The sequence below is a fragment of the Cyrtonyx montezumae genome, unplaced genomic scaffold (assembly GCF_038088225.1).
Source record: "Cyrtonyx montezumae isolate F1298 unplaced genomic scaffold, pur_monq_1.0 scaffold_0, whole genome shotgun sequence".
Taxonomy (NCBI): Eukaryota; Metazoa; Chordata; class Aves; order Galliformes; family Odontophoridae; genus Cyrtonyx; species Cyrtonyx montezumae.
This window is the reverse complement of record NW_027071824.1, coordinates 2,277,300-2,298,159: the sequence shown is the minus strand read 5'-3', so window position 1 is coordinate 2,298,159 and position 20,860 is coordinate 2,277,300. Positions and strand designations below refer to the sequence as shown.

Below are 20,860 nucleotides of genomic sequence, written 5' to 3'. Positions count from 1 at the left end.
AGCAACCTGCCTACAGCTTGGAGAGCAGAGGTGAGCAGGTTCCAGTTCACTGGAGCATTTAGACTGTGTTTTCACGGCTCTAAGTAAAGAGGAGAGCAAAGAATAAAAAATAATAGCCAAGAATTTAAGAAGAAAACCAACAAACAATACAACAGTTACTCTGGTACCGGGGTGTAGCCCTTTTGTACAGTTTAGCAGCTTTCTTCTCCCTGGTTTTTTATTTTTTTTACTGCAGAAGAACAGAAAGTTGGCACTTGGCTCTGCTGCCTGACTGAAGGCCAGTCAGTGTGTTTTCAATATGAATCATATCCACTGTCCTGTTCCTTTTACATCAAGGCTCACAGAGAGCTACACAACAAATATAATTTACTTGTTTTAAATCTACTGTATATACCCTTTAGATACTTGGCTGTAGTATTGCCTTAATGGACTCTTCATGTTGGTAACAGCAGGAAGGTGGGCATGTACTGTGCTTCTGTGTAGTCATTGTACATCTTCATCCAATCAAAACCAGTGTTAGTGGGAGGAAAAAAGTCCATCCAAGAACTGTGACCTAACATCCATGCACATTTCAGCCTGCTTTATGACTACGTGAAAATTTTCCATGTTACTGGTGTTAGGAATTAGCTGTACTTGGATAGGAAAAAAAATCTGTCTTTATGAATGAAATTAAAGCCCTTTCCTTGAAAGAGCACCTGTAGTTATACTGTTTGCTAAGCTGACTCTCCCACTGTCTTTCTGCACTTGGCAAGGCAAAGTGTGGCATGGGTTGGGGATTGCTGTTGCTGTTCCTCAGGCTGCAGGAACAAGAAATTGCTCTTCAACTTTAAGTCCACCTGTGCATCTGTGGAGACGAGGTGACTTGTTTCATGCTTGTTTGCCACTATTTCTTGGAAAATCAGCCAGTTAACTGTTGTGTCTATTGTATTCCACACCTGTAGCCTTTAATTTTGATCCCTTGGTATTATTTTGATTTGCTCTGGGAAACTGCACTAAGGGACACTGTGTTGCCTGTGAAAATCTCCAATGGCTTTGTTCTGTTCCGTGTGAAGTCCCGTCCCATTGATCCTAACAGCTTTGGTGAGAAGAAGGTGCAGATGTTTTGAGGATCACGTTGTTGATAGTTTGATCAAGAACAAATGGCTGTGACCTGAAAAGGCGTTCCTAACTTGTGAAGGGATCCCAGCAAACCAGCTCTGAAGGGCACTGATGAAGCTGGTGGTAGTTTGGAATGCAGGTGGGACATCTTGGACACGCAAGATGTCTTCTTAGAAGACAGTATCTTCTGCTGGCTCTGGGTGAGCACAGCGTGCTGAGGAGGCACTGTTTGAGCAGAACCCCTTGCTGTGTGAGGGGATGAGGCCAGGCTTAACGGGCACTGTGTGAGATCAGATGTGTGCTCTGATATGGGCCGGCAGCCCTGGGGAAACGCATCAGGTTTGCCAGGGAGCTCTGCCCTCGCTTGGAGAGTGCCAGAATGAGGGAGCTTTTGAAGCAGCTGTAAAACAGCCGCAGGGAAGCTGTGAGCACCAGCGGCATTTGTGCCTGCACATGGACCGCATCCACCTTCCTTGTGGTGAGCGGAGCAACTATTGCGTTTGCCAAACGTGAGCCAGTTCTACAGAACGAGCTTTTCTTAGAGAACAGAATCGTTGAGGCTGAGAAAGGTCGCAGCTACCAACTGCGGCGTTAAGGTCCCCTCCTTCCCCGGGCACGGCGCTGCACTACATCTCCCGGCAGCCCCCGCGCCTCTCCGTTCCCGCCCTGCCGCGCGCGCCAAACCGCCGCCGTTTGAACCATGGCGGCCTGTGCTGGAGCGCTGCCCGAGGAGTGGCTGCTCTACCTCGCCTGCACCCGCGCCGCCACCTTCCGCAACTGGCCCTTCACCGAGGGCTGCGCCTGCACGCCCGAGCGGGTGAGCGTTCCCGGGGCGAGCTGTGGGGGGAGGGGGGCGGCGGGGTCCGGGCGGCACTGACGGCCCTCGCTGTGCCCGCAGATGGCGGCGGCGGGATTCGTGCACTGCCCCAGCGACAACAGCCCTGACGTGGTGCAGTGCTTCTTCTGCCTCAAGGAGCTGGAGGGCTGGGAGCCCGACGACGACCCGATGTGAGTGTGGAGGGGGGGAAGCGGGGAAGGGAAGGAGGGAGCGGGCGGTGTTACGGGCTGCTCGGCGTTGTTTTTCAGGGAGGAGCACAGGAGGCACTCGGCGGGATGCGCTTTTGCCTCTCTTCAGAAAGATCCCGCTAAGCTGACGGTGCAGGAGTTCTTGAAGCTGGATAAGAAGCGGGCCAGAAACGTCATTGTGCGTACCCTGCGGCAGCGTGGTGCTTGTCCTTACCCCCGAGGCTGGAAGAGATGTTTATTTTCCAGCCTTTCGGGGCCCTGACACTGACTGGTGCCCAGTGCAGTGTCAGACTGTAAGGTTTTGTTTTTATTTGCAGAAAAAAGCGGTTTCTCAGAAGGAGACGGATATCGAAGATGCAGCCAAGAGCGTGCGGCACGCCATAGAGGACATGGGCCCCTAGGCTCCTCTGGCCCCTGCCAGGTGTGTGTGCTGTGACACTGCCATGCTGACTGAATGACTATTTCCTGGGATCACTTCTACAACAGCCACACCTGTGAGAAGCAAAGCAGCACTGAATCCTTTACTCACCTGAGTCTGTCCAGGAAGTACCTGGGGTTTGGTGCCTTGCATAGATTGTCTTATTCAGCAGGGATTCTTTTCCTGTTACTTGCGTTTTTATTTGTTCTTTCTTTTATTTTGTTTTGTAAATTCAGTTCTTCCTGGTTTGGAAGTGCTGGTAGCCCTGCTACTAAAACTTGTTTCTTGTAAGAGCTGGCAGATGCTTCCATTTTTATACTGAATGCTACCGGTACTTATGGATACTTTTCTAGAAATAAAAAGCATTAAAACTTCTTCAGGGCTGTAAGCTTGTGGTGGCTAATAATGTCTAGTTATACTAAACCATAGTGTGCTTTATATCATTATAATCTTTTGTTGAGAGTTGCCTGTTGTCTCATGTTGAAGCATTTATAAGTAAAAGTGGAAGGCAATACAGCAAACTGAATGCAGTTTTAACCTCAAAATGGAAAAATAACTGCATCAAAGTCCAGCTTGCAGTGCTGTTACTCAAACGTCAGACTGTCTTTGTGAGCGTTCACCGGGTCGCCTTGAAATATCATTGTGCCTTGTAAAATAAGGTTGGTCGTTCTCTCTGTGCAAGTTAGGGAAGGAAAAGAAACCTCATCAGACCACAGACAGTGAAGAATTGTGCTCTGAATTGCTGGGAGTAAGCGGGAGAATGTTTTACAAAATAATCAGAGTTTATTGTAAAATTCAGTGAAGTATGCAGACCAAACTGAACAGGACATTTGAGTTTAAGTTCTCCTGAATTCAGAGAACCTGGAGCTCCACCTCAGAGAAAAGGCAGTTGTGATCAAATGCTGACAAGACCAATGTCCTGTGGTTTTGTGAGTCTGTCCAACATTTCCTGTCCAAGCTCACTTGCAAACAATGAAATAACTTCATTACTTCCAGCCATAACAGCCAAATCATATGCCGATTGGCCTTTTGTATTCTTCTTCTTGATACTTGCATTGCAGCTGTAAGTAAAGAACAGATTGTTTTAAGCTCCTTAAATTCATTCCAAGTTACTGGTTGCTTCTAGGTAAGTGTTGATGTGGCGTCACTTAGACTTTCTGGATGCTTCTTCCTGCAAGGCCAGCTGTGAGGGGGAGCACTGAGCATTGGGCAGGCTCTTGTCCATCAGCATTGCTGGCTAGGTCTGTGCAGGTACACTGGGTAGATGCCTAGCTGCAGCACTTACCGCAACAGGGCTCGGATGCATTCCTCTCCCTCCAATCCAAGCAGCACTGCCTCATGGAGAGCGGTGTTGTTGTGTCTGCACAGGAGGAGTCAGCAATGTACTTATTTGTTAAGGAAACCTTGGTACGTAGAACAATGTTATATCAAATAAGCTAAAGAAAATTAATAGGAAGATGTAGGATGTACAAGAAGTTGGGCTGATTTCTTTGCGTGCTTCGATGTGGTTGTATGGGAACTATTGAATCAGGCCTGAACCACTAATTGATCTGAGGTGAGCACTGAGTCAGTTGCAGGAGCACAGGTGAAGGCAATGTACCTGTGTGACTGGAAGGGGTGGAGTCTGGCCCCACCTCTCCCAGACCCCATTTAAGGGCTGACCAGCACTGGGGAAGGATGCCTTGTTGGACATCCCTCTTCTGTGGAGTTACCAGTGAGCCTTGATCATCTGCAAAAGGTGAGCCTACCTTTATTTACTGGTTGTCTGTTTACCATCCAGATAAGCCTAGCAAAATATATAATCCACCTCATTATTTTCTGTGAATACTGCTCTTTTGGGTTATTTACCCTACAGTGGTTTAGTGTATTAAGTTGAAGCTGATGAAATGAAATTAAATAGAACAGTAGATTTTCTAACTGAAATGATACAGGTACCTTTAATAGTAAAGATCTAAGGCAGAGAACCACAGCTCACTTACAGTCCTGACTGCTGGTCAATGTCAGCACCTTTCTGTACAAGAAGAGAGATCACTTCTGCGTGCCTGTTAAGGACAGCCACTGTCAGAGCAGGTCGGTCCTCGTCACTGGTGCAGTTTGGGTCAGCTCCCTAGAAACGCACAGGAGGAGGAAGGTAAGCTGTTATGAGCCATATTTCTTCCACTGTGCTTTAATATCAACGTCGCTTTATGCTGGCAAGTGGTATCTGTTTTCAAGACAGAAATATTCAAATTGTAGTATTGATTCTTCATGTTTCTTCTGAAAATGTTTGTCTTTTAGCTCAAAACCAGACTATGTGTGTGTAACAAGGGCAGCCAAAACAGATTCCTGCAGTCAAGGAGTAGTTACTAAACAACCAAAAAGCAGAGATGTGGCTTTTTTTCTTTTCTGCATAAAGGACTCTACCCTCAATTTTTCTTTCTACGTGGCCCTGTGAAACCTAGAGGAGAACGCCCCGCTGAATAGAAATCTGGGGACAAATAATGTAAATGTAAAGTAGACTTTTCTCTTTTATAATGTTCTTCCTACTTGAAGATGGTTGCACTGTGAGGATGTTGCCTCCTAAGCGTGAAGTCACGTGCCAGGCTAATATTCATGTAGTAAGCAATCAGAGATTTGTAAGGTGAAATGGTAACTTACTTCGCTAAGCAACTGTTCTATCAAGGTGATTCTTCCTTTCCCATGTGGACCCAATTCTTCCAGTAGTTGTCTGGACTCTAGCTGTGGAAAAACAGAAAACTGCCACTAATGTTTCATGTTGTGGAACTACAAGTGAGATATTTGCATTTGAGTGAAGGTAGAAAATGCACACAAAATGTAATTGGGGGAAGACTGCAATACAGCTGAGCCTGCATTACCCCTGGATCATTCTGCGGGAATGTCTTTCTGAATCTGAGCAAATGTTGGATAACCCAGGCTAATAACTCACTACTGAAGTCTTGATTCTGTAAACAGATCTGCAAATGATTAGCTTTACATCCATACAGCTCTCCAGGGCTTGATGAGAAAACTGTGCTAACCCAACACTTGTTGCATAGGTCTGGTGACCTGTCCTATTTGCAGTCAGACTGCAAAGAACAGCTGTAGCACAGCCAGGGGGATGTCCTGTGGGGTCAGAATCAGGTGGTGTCACCAAGGAAAATGGGTAACACCTCCATCAGATGTTGCTTCTTAGAAAAACCTATAAGAAGGCATTCTGCAACAGCATAATGCGTCATTAAAACAGAACAAATCCAAAAATAGGAATAGTCTCATTAAGCTTTTGGAAGGAAGTATGACCATTTTCAGTTTTGAAATAAATGCCAGCCATCACTTTTCAAGTTTTGAGTTAAGCTGCACTTCTGTCTCTCTCCTTCCCACTCTGTTTCCACAAGCCAGCTTTCTGTTTTTATTCTTGGGTGCCCTTTTTCTTGTTAGTGCTGTTCTATATCTAGTTTTTCCAGTACCAGCTGAAGATAACATACCAGGAGATTATCTTCTTTTTCTGTGAGTGTTCTTGATTCTGTTCTCTTTATTTTGCCTCTTGAATATGAAAGATGATCATCTTTGCCTACCGGAAAGGGAAATGAGCAAACAATGCAAAGCAGAGTCAGTATCCTAACAAGAACTCACAGAAAAAATCTGGAAATAATTTATCCAGAAATATTTCATTTTGTGCTGAAATGAGAGCGATATTTATCAGTTTTCTACAAGAGAAAGTGATGAAACACTTGTTGCAGATCAGACTGGTTTTAACAAAAGGTTTCCACTCAAGCAGACATAAAAGCTTGCTGTTTTGAAATGGAGGTTCAATGAAATATGGAGTTGGAGCCTTTTGAGTCTCTTAACCAGCTGCAGCTATTCAACTGGCTTGATTCATATTCATGAATTGTTTTTGGCTAAAAACATTACGATTTTCTCAATGCTTTTTAGTTCCCAAATACTTGAGAACAAGACTAGAGGACGTTGAATATATATATATATGTAATATGTTATGGCAGTATATTAGTTTGCCTGTCCCAGCATCTAACCTTCTAAGCAGCAGATCTATCCTTGACTACTATATTTATATCAATGATAGAAATAAAGAATCTCACCAGAACTAGCCTGACTGCCATCCTGTTCATCTCTGCCCTCTGTTACGCTGCTCAGGTAATGATTACTGAACTTGACTGGTTTGGTGTGAACAGCCTGTAGAATCATCAAATGTGGGAAGTTAATCAGGTTATGCTGTTACAACCTTTGTACTACAAGAACAGTGGTGTTGCATGTCAAAACAGAACAAAAACAACTAGGCTTTTAATATTGGTCTTAGCTTACATGATTATCTGTAACTGAACTCTACTTTAAGGCAAGATAATGTATTATTTCCTTCTAAACTATGTGATAGTTTCTTCTGATTAAAAAAATAAGTGAGACAACTTTACTTATTGAAATTATTCTTGCCCAAATGCAAGTGCCTCTGCCAGCTGAAAGATCTGATTAATTCCTCACTTGCAAAAAGCTGTGATACAGCTTCTCAAGCACCACTTGGCAAGGTGAGCTCTTCAAGATCCTACACAAGAGACAGAGTCTGAATTTTGAATCTTTGAGATGGCAGATTTCCATCTTTGAAAAGCTGAAAATGAACGTATAGGTGGTTTTTGAAACACAGTGATTCTGGAGGTAGAGATTTTCAGTGTTTGAATGGTGTTACAGGAGATCTGGTAAATGTGATCTCCAAACTACTTAACATTACTGTGTTGCTTCAGAGTGAAATATGCAAACAGAAGAAAAGCAGGTTCTAAGGTAAGGAGCTAAGGGGTGCTAGAATGACTAAATATCACCACTAGAAAGAAGAATGTAAATATTAATGGTAAGCTAATTAAATGCAAAATGATAGCAACGTGATTGTGAAGTCTGGCTTTATCAGATAGAGATACTTGTTGAGCCAGCTCCAAAAGGAAAAACATTCCTTTCTCTGAAGTGAAGAATTAACACCCTCTGAACAAAAATAATCATGTTTAGACCTGAATTTAAAATATATCAGCTCTACCCACAACTTTACGCCAGCTGCCTGACATCAGGCCTCATCCCCCAAACTGACCTTGTTAATAGCAAGAGCATAATTTAACGTAATAGTGACTTGATGGTCATTCTCATGGATGGCAGCAGAAGTAATCTGTAGGGAAAGAGCAACCAAGGAACTGTTACTATCTTACAAAAAGTAAATAAAAATAGTTTTAGGAATGAGTCATGCCAATGGCCTGACAGTATCTGTTGTGGAGCCAATACACAAAATCACACGTGACTTTTACCTGTTTCTAATACAGTACCAATGCTTCCCATTTAACTGAACAAAGAACAGGTGGTATTTTGAGTAGTCAGGAACGTCAAAATGACTGAAATGCCAAATATTTGTTTCATAGGAGTACAGTCAATTTCCACCTAGATGTTGCAGTTGAATGGAAGGTTGCATTGGCATTAAGATTCCCTGTGCCAGGAGAACTGGCTGCTGCTTTGGTTGTATCAGTCTGTAGAAGTGCAGTCTGTCACAAAACATGGGCGACTTTCTGTATCATTGAGGGAGTACTGCTTACGGGAAGGTCTTGAAGTTATTTACATATAAGCACACAGGGGATTATAAAGAATCAAAATGAAGCTCATGTGGTAATATTGCAGCAGATTGAGAATTTTAAGATCAGGTTGATTATGTTTCCAATCTGCATTACGACTGAATGGTATCCACTCTGAATTGCTTCTGTTACATTTGGGTGAAGTGATTTCAAGATATTAGAGTGATTAAAATCCAGGAAAGCAGCAGTAACTGCTCTAGGCAACTCAGGCTTTCCGAAGCCTCTAGCAAAAGAAACAGGTTACAGTGGGCCTATACCTTACCTGCTGTACCACTACATCAAGTAGATATATTTATATCTATATCTTTTATATTTATACTTGCCTTACAGTTTCTGAACGTGCTGGTGTACCAAATATGTCTCAGTGGGTATACAACTTGGGTGCAAAATATCTGATGGATGAGCCTCCCAAAAAACGGTTAGATTTCTCACCTCAGTATTCATGAGCTTTTCTGTAGTGGTTTCTGTGTGCTATACTTGCTTTTTTCATTTTTGCATCTTATCAGTCAGGACAGGATAAGATGCATTGAATTTGAACTGGAACAAGGTCAGACACAGAAGAAGTTCTCCAGTAGCAATGCCTGTTTAAGGTATTTCTAACCCTACCTCTACCTTCATCCCACCTCCAGCTGCTTGCTGCCAACTTTCTTTTGTATTAGTACTGATGTTTTTTCTTCCCAGCTATTTTTAGCCTAGGTCACTTCACTGATCCAGTCCACAGGACACTGTTAACAACCAGTGGTGCTGGCATCACCTAGGAAGCTGCTCTTTCAGGAGGAAGCAACTCCTTAATCCAGCAGGACTGCCAAAGAAAGCAATATGGTACCAGGGCTGAACTGCAAAGGATAATTGACTGCAGAAAAGGACTGCCTGGGGCAATTGTGAAATCTCCATTGTTGGTGAGTTTTAAAAGCTTCAAAACAAACATCTGTCAGGCAAAGTTTAGGCAGAGTTGAAGCTCCCTCAGGACAGGGACCAAATGATCTCTGTCATTCCAGCTGTATCTTCTAGGACTCTTTAGCCTGCAATTTCTTCTTTCTTGCTATTATAATTTAATTGTTTTAATGCACATTAGTGCACTGAAGACCCTATCTTCAGTATGAAAAGAATTCACTGCTCTACTACTGATATAGTTTATCCTCAAAGTAGGATATATAACCACAGAGAATTACTGCTATCTGCTGGTGTGATGCAGCTCTGAGCAGGGGCACAAATGTCACCTTAATGGTATTTCTAGCAGGGCTTATTTAACTGAACAACTACATAGGTGTCACTGACCTCTTCTTGATTGCCTGCTGTGGGATTCTGTAAAAGCAGCTGAGCAAAAGCCTTCTGGCTTCTGTCACTTCTCTAACTGAGGTGAGAGGAGAAAAGAAACTGCCATAGGAAAGAAGGCAGAAATAAACATTCAGTGAAAGACTAAGTGAAAAATGTAACTGCAAAGATCTCCACATACAAATGGGTCAAGGTCTAAAGTAAACTGAGACACTCCAGTGTTTGTCTAGCAGCCAGAATAATCTTTATGATGCTCCATAGGAAGATATTACTCCTACCTTTCCCATTCGAGGTTCTCCAACCAGTGCTCTGAATTCAGGATTGTTCTGGGCATAGCTTCTAAGGTGAGCACAAATGTGATCCAGCTGCTTTCTCCAATAGCCTGATCAGAGAGAGTTAAGCAGGAGAAAAATCCCCAATGTTATGATTAGTATTTCTTCTACTCATCTGATAAATAATTTTAAAAATTGAAGATTTTCACAGAGACATTTAAGAAGAAATAGACTGAATTTTTCTTCAAAAAATGTAACTGATCAAGTAAGTTATACTCTGGAAAAAAAAAGGTAGAGTACTGTCTCATCCATGGGTTATAATTAATTCCTAGTGCAGCTCTATTCACAACAAAATCATGTCTCATGGTTCTTTGGAATTAAGACTGGCCCTGTGCAAAGGAAAGACTTTTAATTTCAGGTGAAAATTACCATAGTACATCTAAGCAACTGTGCATTATTGAACTGATTTTCAGTTGATTTGAGGTCATTGACAGCTAACAATAAGACAAAACTGAAAGCTACAGATGTAATAACTGAGCCTATGTGGCATTCTGCTCTGTGTAACTCAGTCTCCAAATACATGCATTTCAATTACATACGAGAGAGTGTATGAAAACCTTAAGCATTCCCATTCTTTTGCCTCTCCAAATCTCTGGAATGTGTTTGGCCTATATAATGAAGATTGTGCTGGGTGACAGCATACTGTCCTGTTGATGCATGCAGGTTTGAGCCTTTTATCCAGCTTAGCAGCAAGGTAAGAGAACAGCATAAAAGACTTCATGTAACAGACATTTACTGATCTTTCAGAATGAAGTATGTTCCTCAGCCCTTGGCAGGCTGCAATTGAGATGAAAATGCAGCTTCAACGCAAGTGACTGTTCTAACTGGATAAAAATTAGCAAGTCTGTGGTTGCTCAAAAGTTCAGAATTTCTTCTCAATCTTTCCTAGTGAAAGTTGTAACTCAGGGCTTTGTTTTGAATAAGAGTTGTCGTTCATGATCACATAAAATCAAAGCTCTTCCTAACCTTTTCCAGGACTTATGGCTGTCAGCAGAGGCTTATGATCACTCATCTTCTGCAGCTTTTCTTGGTGCAAAACCAGCTCAAGTTCCTTCTTTTCTAACAGTTTGCTAGATGGATAAAAAAGTCCAACGGTTTGAGTTCCTTTATCTTCTGTTTCCTTTAGACCCTCTCTTGATTTGGACAGGGAAATAGGAAGAGGCTGCCAAGCAAGTTGAGTTTGAAGTGATTTAGCCTGCAGATGGTGGAGAGGAAGGAAAAGTCTAATATAATTAGATGGCTTACAACTAAAACAGTATAAAAATTGTAAAAGAATGACAAAGCTAGAAGGGAGACTCATTAACAACTGTTGGTTACAGTTACCAGTCAGTAACAATGATGTAATTTATCACAAATAATCGAGAAAGAAAAGCTCTTTGTGACTGTCAGCAGAATCAGGCCACTTAATTGGCCTTGCTAAGTGTCAAGCTTTTTTCTTAAAACAGAATTTTCAAAGCAGTGTTACACATGCATGAAGTAGTGCCCTACATTAGGACACAGATAATTCTCAAGTACTAAGATAAAGTTACTTAAAGAATGAAGACTTTTGTAAAGCTGCTTGTTTCTCTCTTTGATATTTAGAATAAAACTAGCTTAAAGCCTTTGGCTGAGGCTACATTTGTGAAGAACATAGTTGTCAGAATACACAAATATGCTTGGTTTTTCTCTCAGTATGCTCACAGAGCACAGCATCTCAAAAAGGCAGTGAATTGAGTTAGGTTAGTCTGCTGTTGGCATAGATCAGTACATCTTTTAGCTGTGTTTTGAATTTGTGTGTGTCTTACCTCAGAAAACCTCAGCGATTCTCCACAATCCATGAGAACTCCATTTTGAGAACTCAAGGTTGATGGAGGCTCTATGTAAACACCACAGGACCCACAGAACCGAGCGTATGGACGGGTTTTTGTACCACACTTGTAACAAGTAAAGTAGCATGGGAGAGGTGCAGGCTGGAAAGTTCAATGAGACACTTGTGACTACAGAAACACAATGCACTGTTCTGGAGAAATGAAAGCAATTCCATGAATTAAAAGGCAGTAAAATCAGATTATCTAAAAGCCATTAAGTTAGAAACAGTCCATTAGGTTAGTCTATGCTTTAACCCTTAATGGATAAGTTACTGTGGTAGAGTGCATGGTTATCACATCTCAACAGATGGAGTGAAGTGATGCTCGTTGACTCATAGCTATTTACATCTCTAAACCCTTAACTCATCGGCTAAAGTGGAATCAAGATGTCACCTCAGCCTTTTTTTTTTTTACTTTGTTCTGTGTGCTTTAAGAATGTTTTGGCAGTAGAAAGTGCTGTAGTACCTGACAAGAGTTTTGCAAAGAGAAAATTGAAATCGCTGCAGCGCACAGATGAGTGAAAACAGATTTGTCAACAAGAAGACCAGCATACCTTGGCCCCACACCAGTCACAGAAACGTGCATCACAGTGGTTCACACGATTGCATTTTGAGCAGAGTATTGTCTTCTCATGCTGACTGGTGTAAGATGGGGGAGGATCTCTTCCAAACATGGGCTGATAAAACAAAGCAAGCATTAGGTAGAGAACAGTGCTTATGAAGGAAAGTTCAGTGGCTAAATTAGGTGAAATAGGAAAGCAAGCCGCTTTGATAACATAATACTTCCTTTAGGCAGACGTTTTCAACATAGAATAAGCGACAGGCTGATTTTGATCTGACTTACAACTTTTTTATTTGCAAAGCCACAATAAAATATGGTACTAACTAATTTACTGTTTGTTTTAGTACAAACCAGTGCAAAAAAAATCTTTCACAATCATGTCCTTTAACACTAGGTTATTCATATGGCCCCAGGTATAAGTACACTTGGAATCAACGAGGTTTCTCTCCTGGTAAATATGCTTTCAAATTCAAAACACGAGGACTATTTTTCTCAGTGCCTTTTAAAGCCTTAGTTGTAGCATGCTCAAAAAGTGTTTTCAGACAATGAGTTGAGAACCATTCAGTTGGTATCTGCTACATGAATAATTTTTTTGCACATATTTACATCATACAAGTTACATATTACCTAGTTTTCCAACTACAATTTACTTATGTGGGTATGCAAAAGAAAACAGTTCTTTTTTTCAGCTAAAACTTCCAGAGGTTGAACATAGATCCTAACTAGGACAAATAGGTGTTAAAATGTTTTGTTAGGTTTTGCTTCAGAGAACTAACCTGTCTGTGTTCTGCATCTAAATGTTTTAATAATCGTAAATAGCAATATCAGTATCATTACTAATGATCAGTTATTCAAGAATTACTCCTAGTTGTCACCAATCAGTATTATCAGTAAAGTGAGCATTTAACCTTCTCTCTTAGTTACTCCAGAGCTCGCTGTTCAAGTTGCATGCCTAACTTTATGTGGTTACATATTAATATCTACATCCAGTGGAGCACGTGACCATCTTAGGTAAGTACAGATTCCTACTGAAGTTCACTTTGAGATGACACCTCAGTGGCTGTACCAGAGACCTTTGCATCTAGCTACTGATGGTTTTAGAACTCAGGATGTTGCCATTAGGATCAAATTTTTTACTTGCAAATTGTTATTCTTTTCTCATTTTTGTGTGTACTGTAAGCTTTTCAGACAAGATTTCTCTCTTCATAAGTGAAACTAAAATTCTTCCAAGGTACTCAATAAGCAATGTAAAATGAGACTATTAAGCAAATATCAATTCCAGAGGGAACATTTACTTTTTTTTTTTCTGTGCAGAGTCACTGCCAAGTACAAACATGGTAACTTCATGTGCATAGGGGCAGCAGCAAATGGAGATAACAAAAATAATGTAAAAGATTGTTTTCACAAAGTAATTTAAATCAATGAAAACAATCTTCAAGTTCTCTATTGCAATTAAAAGTAATCTGAATACCAGCAAGACCCCCTAGGAGTCACAGCTACCTGTTCTTAAAGGAGATTCTGGATTTTGACCATGGCATTTCCAATCCTGATTTCCACAGGAGAAATCTGAAGGTATAGGATATATTCATGTAATGTTTAGCTTGCCCTTTGTCATGGTGTGTCTGTGGGAGTACTGATCCAGAATGTGGCATGTGGGAAGGATTCTCTGCTTTTGTAACATAGGCACACAGGGACATGACTCCTGCTTTTCAAAACAAAATTTGATTTCAGTAATGCTACCACAGTTGACACAAGCCTTACCATCTGTGTCTCAGGCACTTTGCTTTCACAGGTCACACAGTATTTATGGTGAAGAGGATTTCCTGTGCCACATGCCTGACAAATTACTTTGCCCTTTTAAATAGAGAAAGAATACATTTCACACAGTATTTCAAAACAGTGAACAAAAATCATAGCAAGAAGACTTTATCTTAGAAATTGCTGTGGTTATTCATCTCTGAAAATAGAAGAGATCCTTTAACTCTGTGCTGTGGGCTTCAGATTATGTGTCCCCTTTTGTACACATCACCCAAAACTCTGTTCTTGTCAGCCCTGTCCCCTGCCTCACAGTGCTGCCATATAGCTTTTCTTCCACTACTATTCTTAGCTTAAAGCCCTTTTGATCAGGTCAGCCTGATGAAGATACTTTGCTAGCAAAGATACCCTTGGCCTGCTTAGTGAGATGGAGCCCATCTCTTGTAAGGAAATGTTGATCCTCAAGCAAGATCCTGCAATTGTAGAAACTAAAACCCTGTTGTCAACAGCTCCACAACCAATTGCTGACATGTAATATCAGTCCCCTTTTCACAACCTATTCCCGCAGCAGCAGGACTGAGGAAAGTTCCCACCAGGATCCGTGTGTCCCTGCATGAGAAGTATTTTGCAGAGCCAGTTTTGTCCAGCTAAAGCCATCAGTGCTTTCAGATCACTGACCAAGACTGCCCTGATCTTTCCAGCCGCCCTCTACTAAGCACTCAGAATCAGATGAGTTAAGCAGAGTAATGAGAAGACATTTAATTGATAAGATTATCCCTACTAAATACAATTCTATGCATTCCTGTAATTGGGGCTTCTACCTCAGGTGCTCTTCAGCACGCCCTCCTGAACTTACATGTTTTTGCCTTTTAACTATTCAAGATTTTTTTAACCCTACCAACTCTTAATGCTGCTTTAAGGTATTTAACATTAGATCAAAATATTCATAGAGTTGTCACCTGTTAATGAAATCAATGCCAGGAGTTAAATTACTGTGGTGTTATTCCCAGTTACCTTCAAGTAGGTGTTGGTCTGGGGCTGCAGTTGTAGATCTATTGGTGACTCACACACAATGCAAATGGGTGTATTCATTGGCACGAGTTGTCTGCAATTAAGACATGGTGCCATCTAAAAGAAAAAACACATCACATCTAATTAAGGAGATCATTAAGATTATCGTGAGATCACTAATGATATTGTGACATTTTGTCATGGTATCATTAAAGTCACAATTTCTGTATCTTGCTGGTTAGAGTTTATATCTGCAGCAAAGTCAGTGGACTGACAGCAAAAAATAAAAACTGACACTGATTAAAGGGAGTGCTTTAGGCGTGTGTGCCAGAAAGGTGCTAAGTTACTTGTCAGTCGATTTAAATGCTACCATAATGTGTGTGTAGGTAGTTCAAGTCATTGTAAGTATGATCCTAAATTCAAGAGGTGCTGAATATTTTCAGTTAGCTCTTGAAACTACGGCATAGCCTCATCTTTCTGAGGATATATGGAAACAAAAAACAAAACACCACTGACTCATTAGATAGGATTATTATCTCCTGGGAAGAGCTTGTGGAAGGCAGTTATAGACACTGCTGTAAAAACTCAGGGTGTTTTGACACACACACACACACACACTCACATACCACTGTTTAAATCTTCAGGCATATTGGATCTTCTACAGCTATGGCATAGGTACGAGTTACTAACTAACTAACCTCACTAGTTAGCACTGAAATAAGATGCACATGCAGCTCCTGAAGATGTGGTCGTTGTTGCAGGATGAGGAAGAATCTGAATATGGTGATGTTTCCTGGCACAAGTGAATAAAATACAATTTACTTATATAAAGTTGTCTTTATTAAAATAGGTGGCACCTGTGCAATCCACAGTTAATTTTGCCCTCTGTTGAATAATTTCTTTGGGCCCACTGCTGAAATTGCTAAACAAAATTAAAAAACAAGAACTTTTCAAATGAAAGAGTGACTAAACAATGCATATGTAATTTGCTGAGGAGGTTCCTCCAAAGAGGATTCACTGCATTATGGTTCTTTCCTGACCTGTGCTCCTTCAGGGGACGGGAAGCGATGCACTGGCACGGGTGGGATAGGAGAGCCACATTCCTGGCAGAAGTGAGCCAAGGGGTCAGACAGGCGAGGTGCAGAGCAGTGTGCACATCTGAAAACAACAGCAAGCTGCCTGATCTTGTTTTGGTAATGTACTGGCACATAACGATGAAAAATCTGGAACCATCTGTGTCTGGACTAAGGCCACTGATTTCTAAATTGTGGCTTCTAGCCTATGGTGGCCCTCCAGGCCACGCCCCAGTGTCCTTCACAGGGGACTGAACAATGAAGAGTTTTGCAAGGTGGAAGTTCTCCAGCTGCTGCTGCAAGGTTTCATGATTTTTACTCACCATTTAAAGTCTCCTGAGATGTGCACTGTGTCAGTTCTTCTACAGTGAGTACCTGTTTTCCTTTCCTTCTTTATAAGAGAGTCTCACAGCATTATCAGCTGGGCTTTTGGAAGTAATTGCTCTGTTACTTTCTAGGGACAGAGATGTCAACAGAAGTCATTTACCTGAAGAAATCTCTTTCCCTCTGGATCCTTGCCACCTGTGTGCTTGCTAGGCTCCTCCGGCTGGTCACCGCAGAACTGGCAAACTGAAATAAAGGTAATTATTTTGCATTAATTAATGTTTGCAAAATGCATGCTAGATGCACATAAATGCATCTAGCTAATTCACCTAGAGACATTATTTGAGACAAAATGCATTGAAATGTACTGCTTTAAGGAATATCAGCTGCATCTTTCATCAGCTGCATTAGTGACCCAGATTCTTAAAAAATAGAATAAAAAAGCCTTATCCAAGATAGCATGATTAACTCTTGGGTTTTAAATATTTGCTAATTGCAGTTTCAGTAACGTATTAGAAAAGGATTTGTAACAATGCAGACGTTGACAATTTGTTGTACCTGGTTTTGTCTTTATGGATAACTGCTCTCCTACTGAAGTGTGTCTTTACCCATAACGTTCAGTCAGTACTGTATAGTACAGCCAAAGTACTAGTTTTCGAGAGATTATATAAAAACAATCACAAATTTTCATATCTTTCTATTTTCTGGACAGACTTCCATGGTTTTCCCCCACGCCCCTTTCCTTGCCTGTAAGGATAGTGCTGAGGGTTCCTCTCCATACCCTGCTGTTCCCAAAGGGTTGGTCAGGAGCTGTGGTCGTTGCAGGGACTTGTGATCGGTCTTTCTTTCTGTTTCCAAGTACAAAAGCAAAAACTTGTTATCCTACTGGTATTCACTTCATACAGTTAACATGTATGTTAATATTGACTTATGCTTGCCTACTGAAATTAAAAATTTCAGAGTATATATTTCTAGCCATTCATAACTGATTTTTATATTTTGGGTTAAAACAAACTGTGTGGAGTTACAGGAAACTCAATTAGAAGAAATCTCATTCCTCTCCTATAAACCTTCCTTTTATATTTTGCTTAATTTAGGTTTTTCTTCCTTCCCGCACTATCAAAAACCATGAGCTCTAAAGAGTAAATTAATGCATGAACATTAATATGTTTCCCTGCTCTTGAACACTCCCATTGCTGTTACCAGGGGTTAACAGCCTTTATATATAGAAATCCATCAAGCTTTTGTTTCTGCTTTGAGGATTTATTTTAAATCTTGCTGCAAATAAATTTGCAATCTCATCAAATTAATATCATTTTCTAGCACAAATGGAGATACAGACTGGGCCTTGTTATGTTGCTTAGAAAGGAATCACATTTTTTTTTGTTTTTAAGAAGCAATCTGGTATGCAAGAAGGCAATTTTGTTCTATATTTGCAGTGTTGAGAAATGGAAATTGGACTTCTCAGAAGATGTTCTGCCTCCTGAGATGTTTTTTTAAGAATTATCTCTATTTTTTTTGGTGACATAAGATGAAAACTTGCACTAGATTTTCAGCTAAGAGAAAAAATAGCAGATTCTGATGTCCTGAAGGAGTACCATACCTTGAAATTCTTGGGGTGTTTCACTCCAGGCAGGCTTGATTTCCATGTTCATTCCATTTCTCTTTGGGTTTGTAGTAGACGTTCCATCTTCCTTCTCCTAAAATGTGATTTCATTTGAATTATTTAGGATTTATTTTTTTCTCTAATCCTCTCTTGCTATAGTTATTTGCTACGATTTTAAGGGCATATCATTAAGGTATTTATTTTTAGTGTAAGCATTTGAATAGCTTAGCTGATAAATGCATTGTAAATATATTTGGCCTGAATTGGTCATGACAGAATAGCATGAAAAGAAAAAAATAGCGTCCCCTTGAAATTTTATCTTATAAAAAGGACTGAGGCTGCAACAGTGAGCAACAGGGAAAGTAAAATATGTAAAAATACAGGAAATCAAGGTTTAATCTCTAAGTACTATCATACATACAACCTTCTATGTTCAACAAGAGGTTACAACTGCTAAAACTTGCCTGTGTTGTGACATCTTTTCGGAACTTCTTGTCATTGTCTTCTGTAGAGAAGGGGGTGTTTGGCTCCTTGTACTCTACTAGAAACACCTTTGTTACAACAGCACTCTCCCTGTAGTCCCTGAAAGTCAGTGTTCACAAAGTGAACATATGTGCCATAAAACCAAGTGCAGCAAAAATCAAACCACTGCTGAACGCGGTTGATCTTCTGGAATATCTCTTCCAAGCTTGCAAGTCATTACTTCAGTTAGTTAGTAAGCACAATCCTGGGCAGTACTTTCAAAAACTTCTATTTTTATTTTTATTTTTCAAGATAATGTGCCCACTGAGAAGTTAACAATAAAACATACGGATACTTTAATTCCCCAACACCTTTTAACCTGTGAAAGGTCTGATGCTGCTCTGTCTGCTTTCTGGAGTAACTACTGTTTGCCAGTATTGCAGGCAACAAAGGACAAGGACTTCTTCCATTCAGAATACCATATTCATTTTCCCAGTCAAGCAGCAGATAGCATTCTATTCATTTGATTTAACAAGTCCATCTCTACCTTCTCACTTGTTAAATTACAGCAGTAACATTAAAATGCCTGTAAACATACAAGCCATTAATTTAGGATTTGCTTTCATTCCAGAATATCTATTTGGTGCACCTGAAAATGTCTTAATAAAACACTGGACAGAATTGTTAATTCAGATAGTGATATGTGAAGATACATGCAGTCGTAGGTTTTGCATGTCCTGCACAGGGAATATAATGTTGTTATATTCCGAAGTAGATATAAGCAAAGGCTACCTGCAGGTGCTAATAATGGGGAACAGCAAGCCCAGATTCCCAGCTGGACTGGGAAAAAAAGGATATAAATACAACAGAGGATACATGTATTCCTTGCATGTCCCTAACCATGAATTTAGGAGAAAGTCAGAGGTTGTGCAGCAAAATCCAGTTCTCTGGACTGTTTTATTTTTACTGTACTCTTGTGCATGCAGCACTGTACTTACAATGTGAGGTCTGGCACTGTATGCTCCTCCCACAGAAGTTATGATATTTCCAGGGAAGACCAGTGTTTGTAAACCTGCTGAATCACTGGGTGCTTCCTGACCCCCTCCCCCCCCCCCCCCTCACACACACACACTAGTTCTGGCAGTTCTGACCACAACACACAGTGTATATTATTAGTCTCCCATCCATAGCCTCAATGGATCATTGGCCTACATCCATGACGCAGAAGATAAAACATCCTAGAGATAATCCATGCCCATAAACTATTAATGAATAAAAAGTGTTATGAGATGGCAGTCCAGAAAGATCACTTAGATTAAAAACTGCCTGGGGAGATTGCTGCCTCTTGTCTGCTAAGTACAGGCAGCATTAAACAACACAGCTCCAAGCCACTGCTGCTTTCTGTCCCTTGCAAAAACAGAACTAAATTAAACCAGGATACTTACTTGGTAACTGCCAGTGCCTTGACTGTTATTTTCCCAACTGGTAACAAGATAGGATTCTTATACTTAAAAGTGTTATGTTCTCCATAGCCAGGTTTCCTAAAAAGTTCTGGTTTACTTCCATCTAAAGTGTAATAAATAGAGACCTCAGGTGTATCTGAACAACACAGAGAAAGTAATTAGCCATACTACGTAGGAGCTGGAAAAAAGACATCTCTACAGCTCTGGAAATACTCAGTACCATGTTTGATTTTCTCACATAAACACAATGAAGCAATAGCATAAATGAAAGTTCAGAACCAAAACTGTTTCTCCCATGAAAAACTGTTCACTGAACGACTGCAATTTCATGATTAGCAATATTTCTCTTCATAAAGTACCCGTACGGTGGTTTTTCAGGAAAACATTGCAACAACTTGTCTGTTCTAACAGAAAAAATATTTCCTCCTCTGAGGCACAAGGTGCTTTCAAAAACTGCCTTTGTGGTCAGGGCAAAATGGAGTCACTCAAAGAGCTTGACCGTGGGAGCAGTTGCAACTGGTGTCTCAATATTTGATTTAGTAGTTCAGTGGGTAGGGATGGTGATAGGAGGATGGTTGGACTAGATGATCTCATAGGTCCTTTTCAACCTAATGTACCTATGAATATTGTTCTGAATGCAAAAAATAAACGCCAGTGCAAATATATTTGGTGTATCCAAATATATTTTCGAGGTTACTTAAGGGAGATCACGAAGATCATGAGGTTAAAGACCATAATTACCTGCAAACAACAGGATAGAGGCTAAAAGGTTCAGACGATCACGTGAGGAAAGGTTTTAGAGAGCGAAAGCTGCAGTACCTGACTTTATTTCCACCCGAGTGCTGGTGTCTATCCGGTGCTTGGCCTTCCCTGGAAGAGGGATCCGAAGGGGTATGACCTGCGGCACAGAGACGGAGCCCGCCGCCATCCTTCTCAGCAGCGATCTCTAAAGCAGAACAACAACGAAGGAGCAGGCGATGTATTTTCTCTGCAGAAGCGCGGCTCCCCAGCACGCGCG

The 20,860-nt window shown here is 40.9% G+C and overlaps 2 protein-coding genes across 2 annotated transcripts; one reads left to right on the top strand and one right to left on the bottom strand.

Moving 5' to 3' along the window:
• Window positions 1-1,748: 1,748 nt before the first annotated feature.
• Window positions 1,749-2,891, top strand: LOC136048452 (baculoviral IAP repeat-containing protein 5-like). The gene is made up of 4 exons (XM_065736106.1): window positions 1,749-1,915; window positions 1,997-2,106; window positions 2,185-2,302; window positions 2,442-2,891. The coding sequence occupies exons 1-4, from the start codon at window positions 1,799-1,801 to the stop codon at window positions 2,523-2,525; spliced, it is 429 nt and encodes a 142-aa protein (XP_065592178.1). The 5' UTR covers window positions 1,749-1,798; the 3' UTR covers window positions 2,526-2,891.
• A 379-nt stretch (window positions 2,892-3,270) lies between these two features.
• Window positions 3,271-20,770, bottom strand: DZANK1 (double zinc ribbon and ankyrin repeat domains 1). Its single transcript, XM_065755198.1, has 20 exons — window positions 20,662-20,770; window positions 19,825-19,978; window positions 18,382-18,499; window positions 17,915-18,011; window positions 17,059-17,159; window positions 16,475-16,557; window positions 15,955-16,072; window positions 14,918-15,031; window positions 13,910-14,002; window positions 12,141-12,263; window positions 11,525-11,689; window positions 10,707-10,935; window positions 9,687-9,790; window positions 7,605-7,679; window positions 6,616-6,709; window positions 6,004-6,089; window positions 5,180-5,260; window positions 4,522-4,649; window positions 3,828-3,902; window positions 3,271-3,603 (listed from the first exon to the last, which is right to left on the bottom strand). The coding sequence occupies exons 1-20, from the start codon at window positions 20,768-20,770 to the stop codon at window positions 3,438-3,440; spliced, it is 2,313 nt and encodes a 770-aa protein (XP_065611270.1). The 3' UTR covers window positions 3,271-3,437.
• Between the last annotated feature and the right edge of the window lie 90 nt (window positions 20,771-20,860).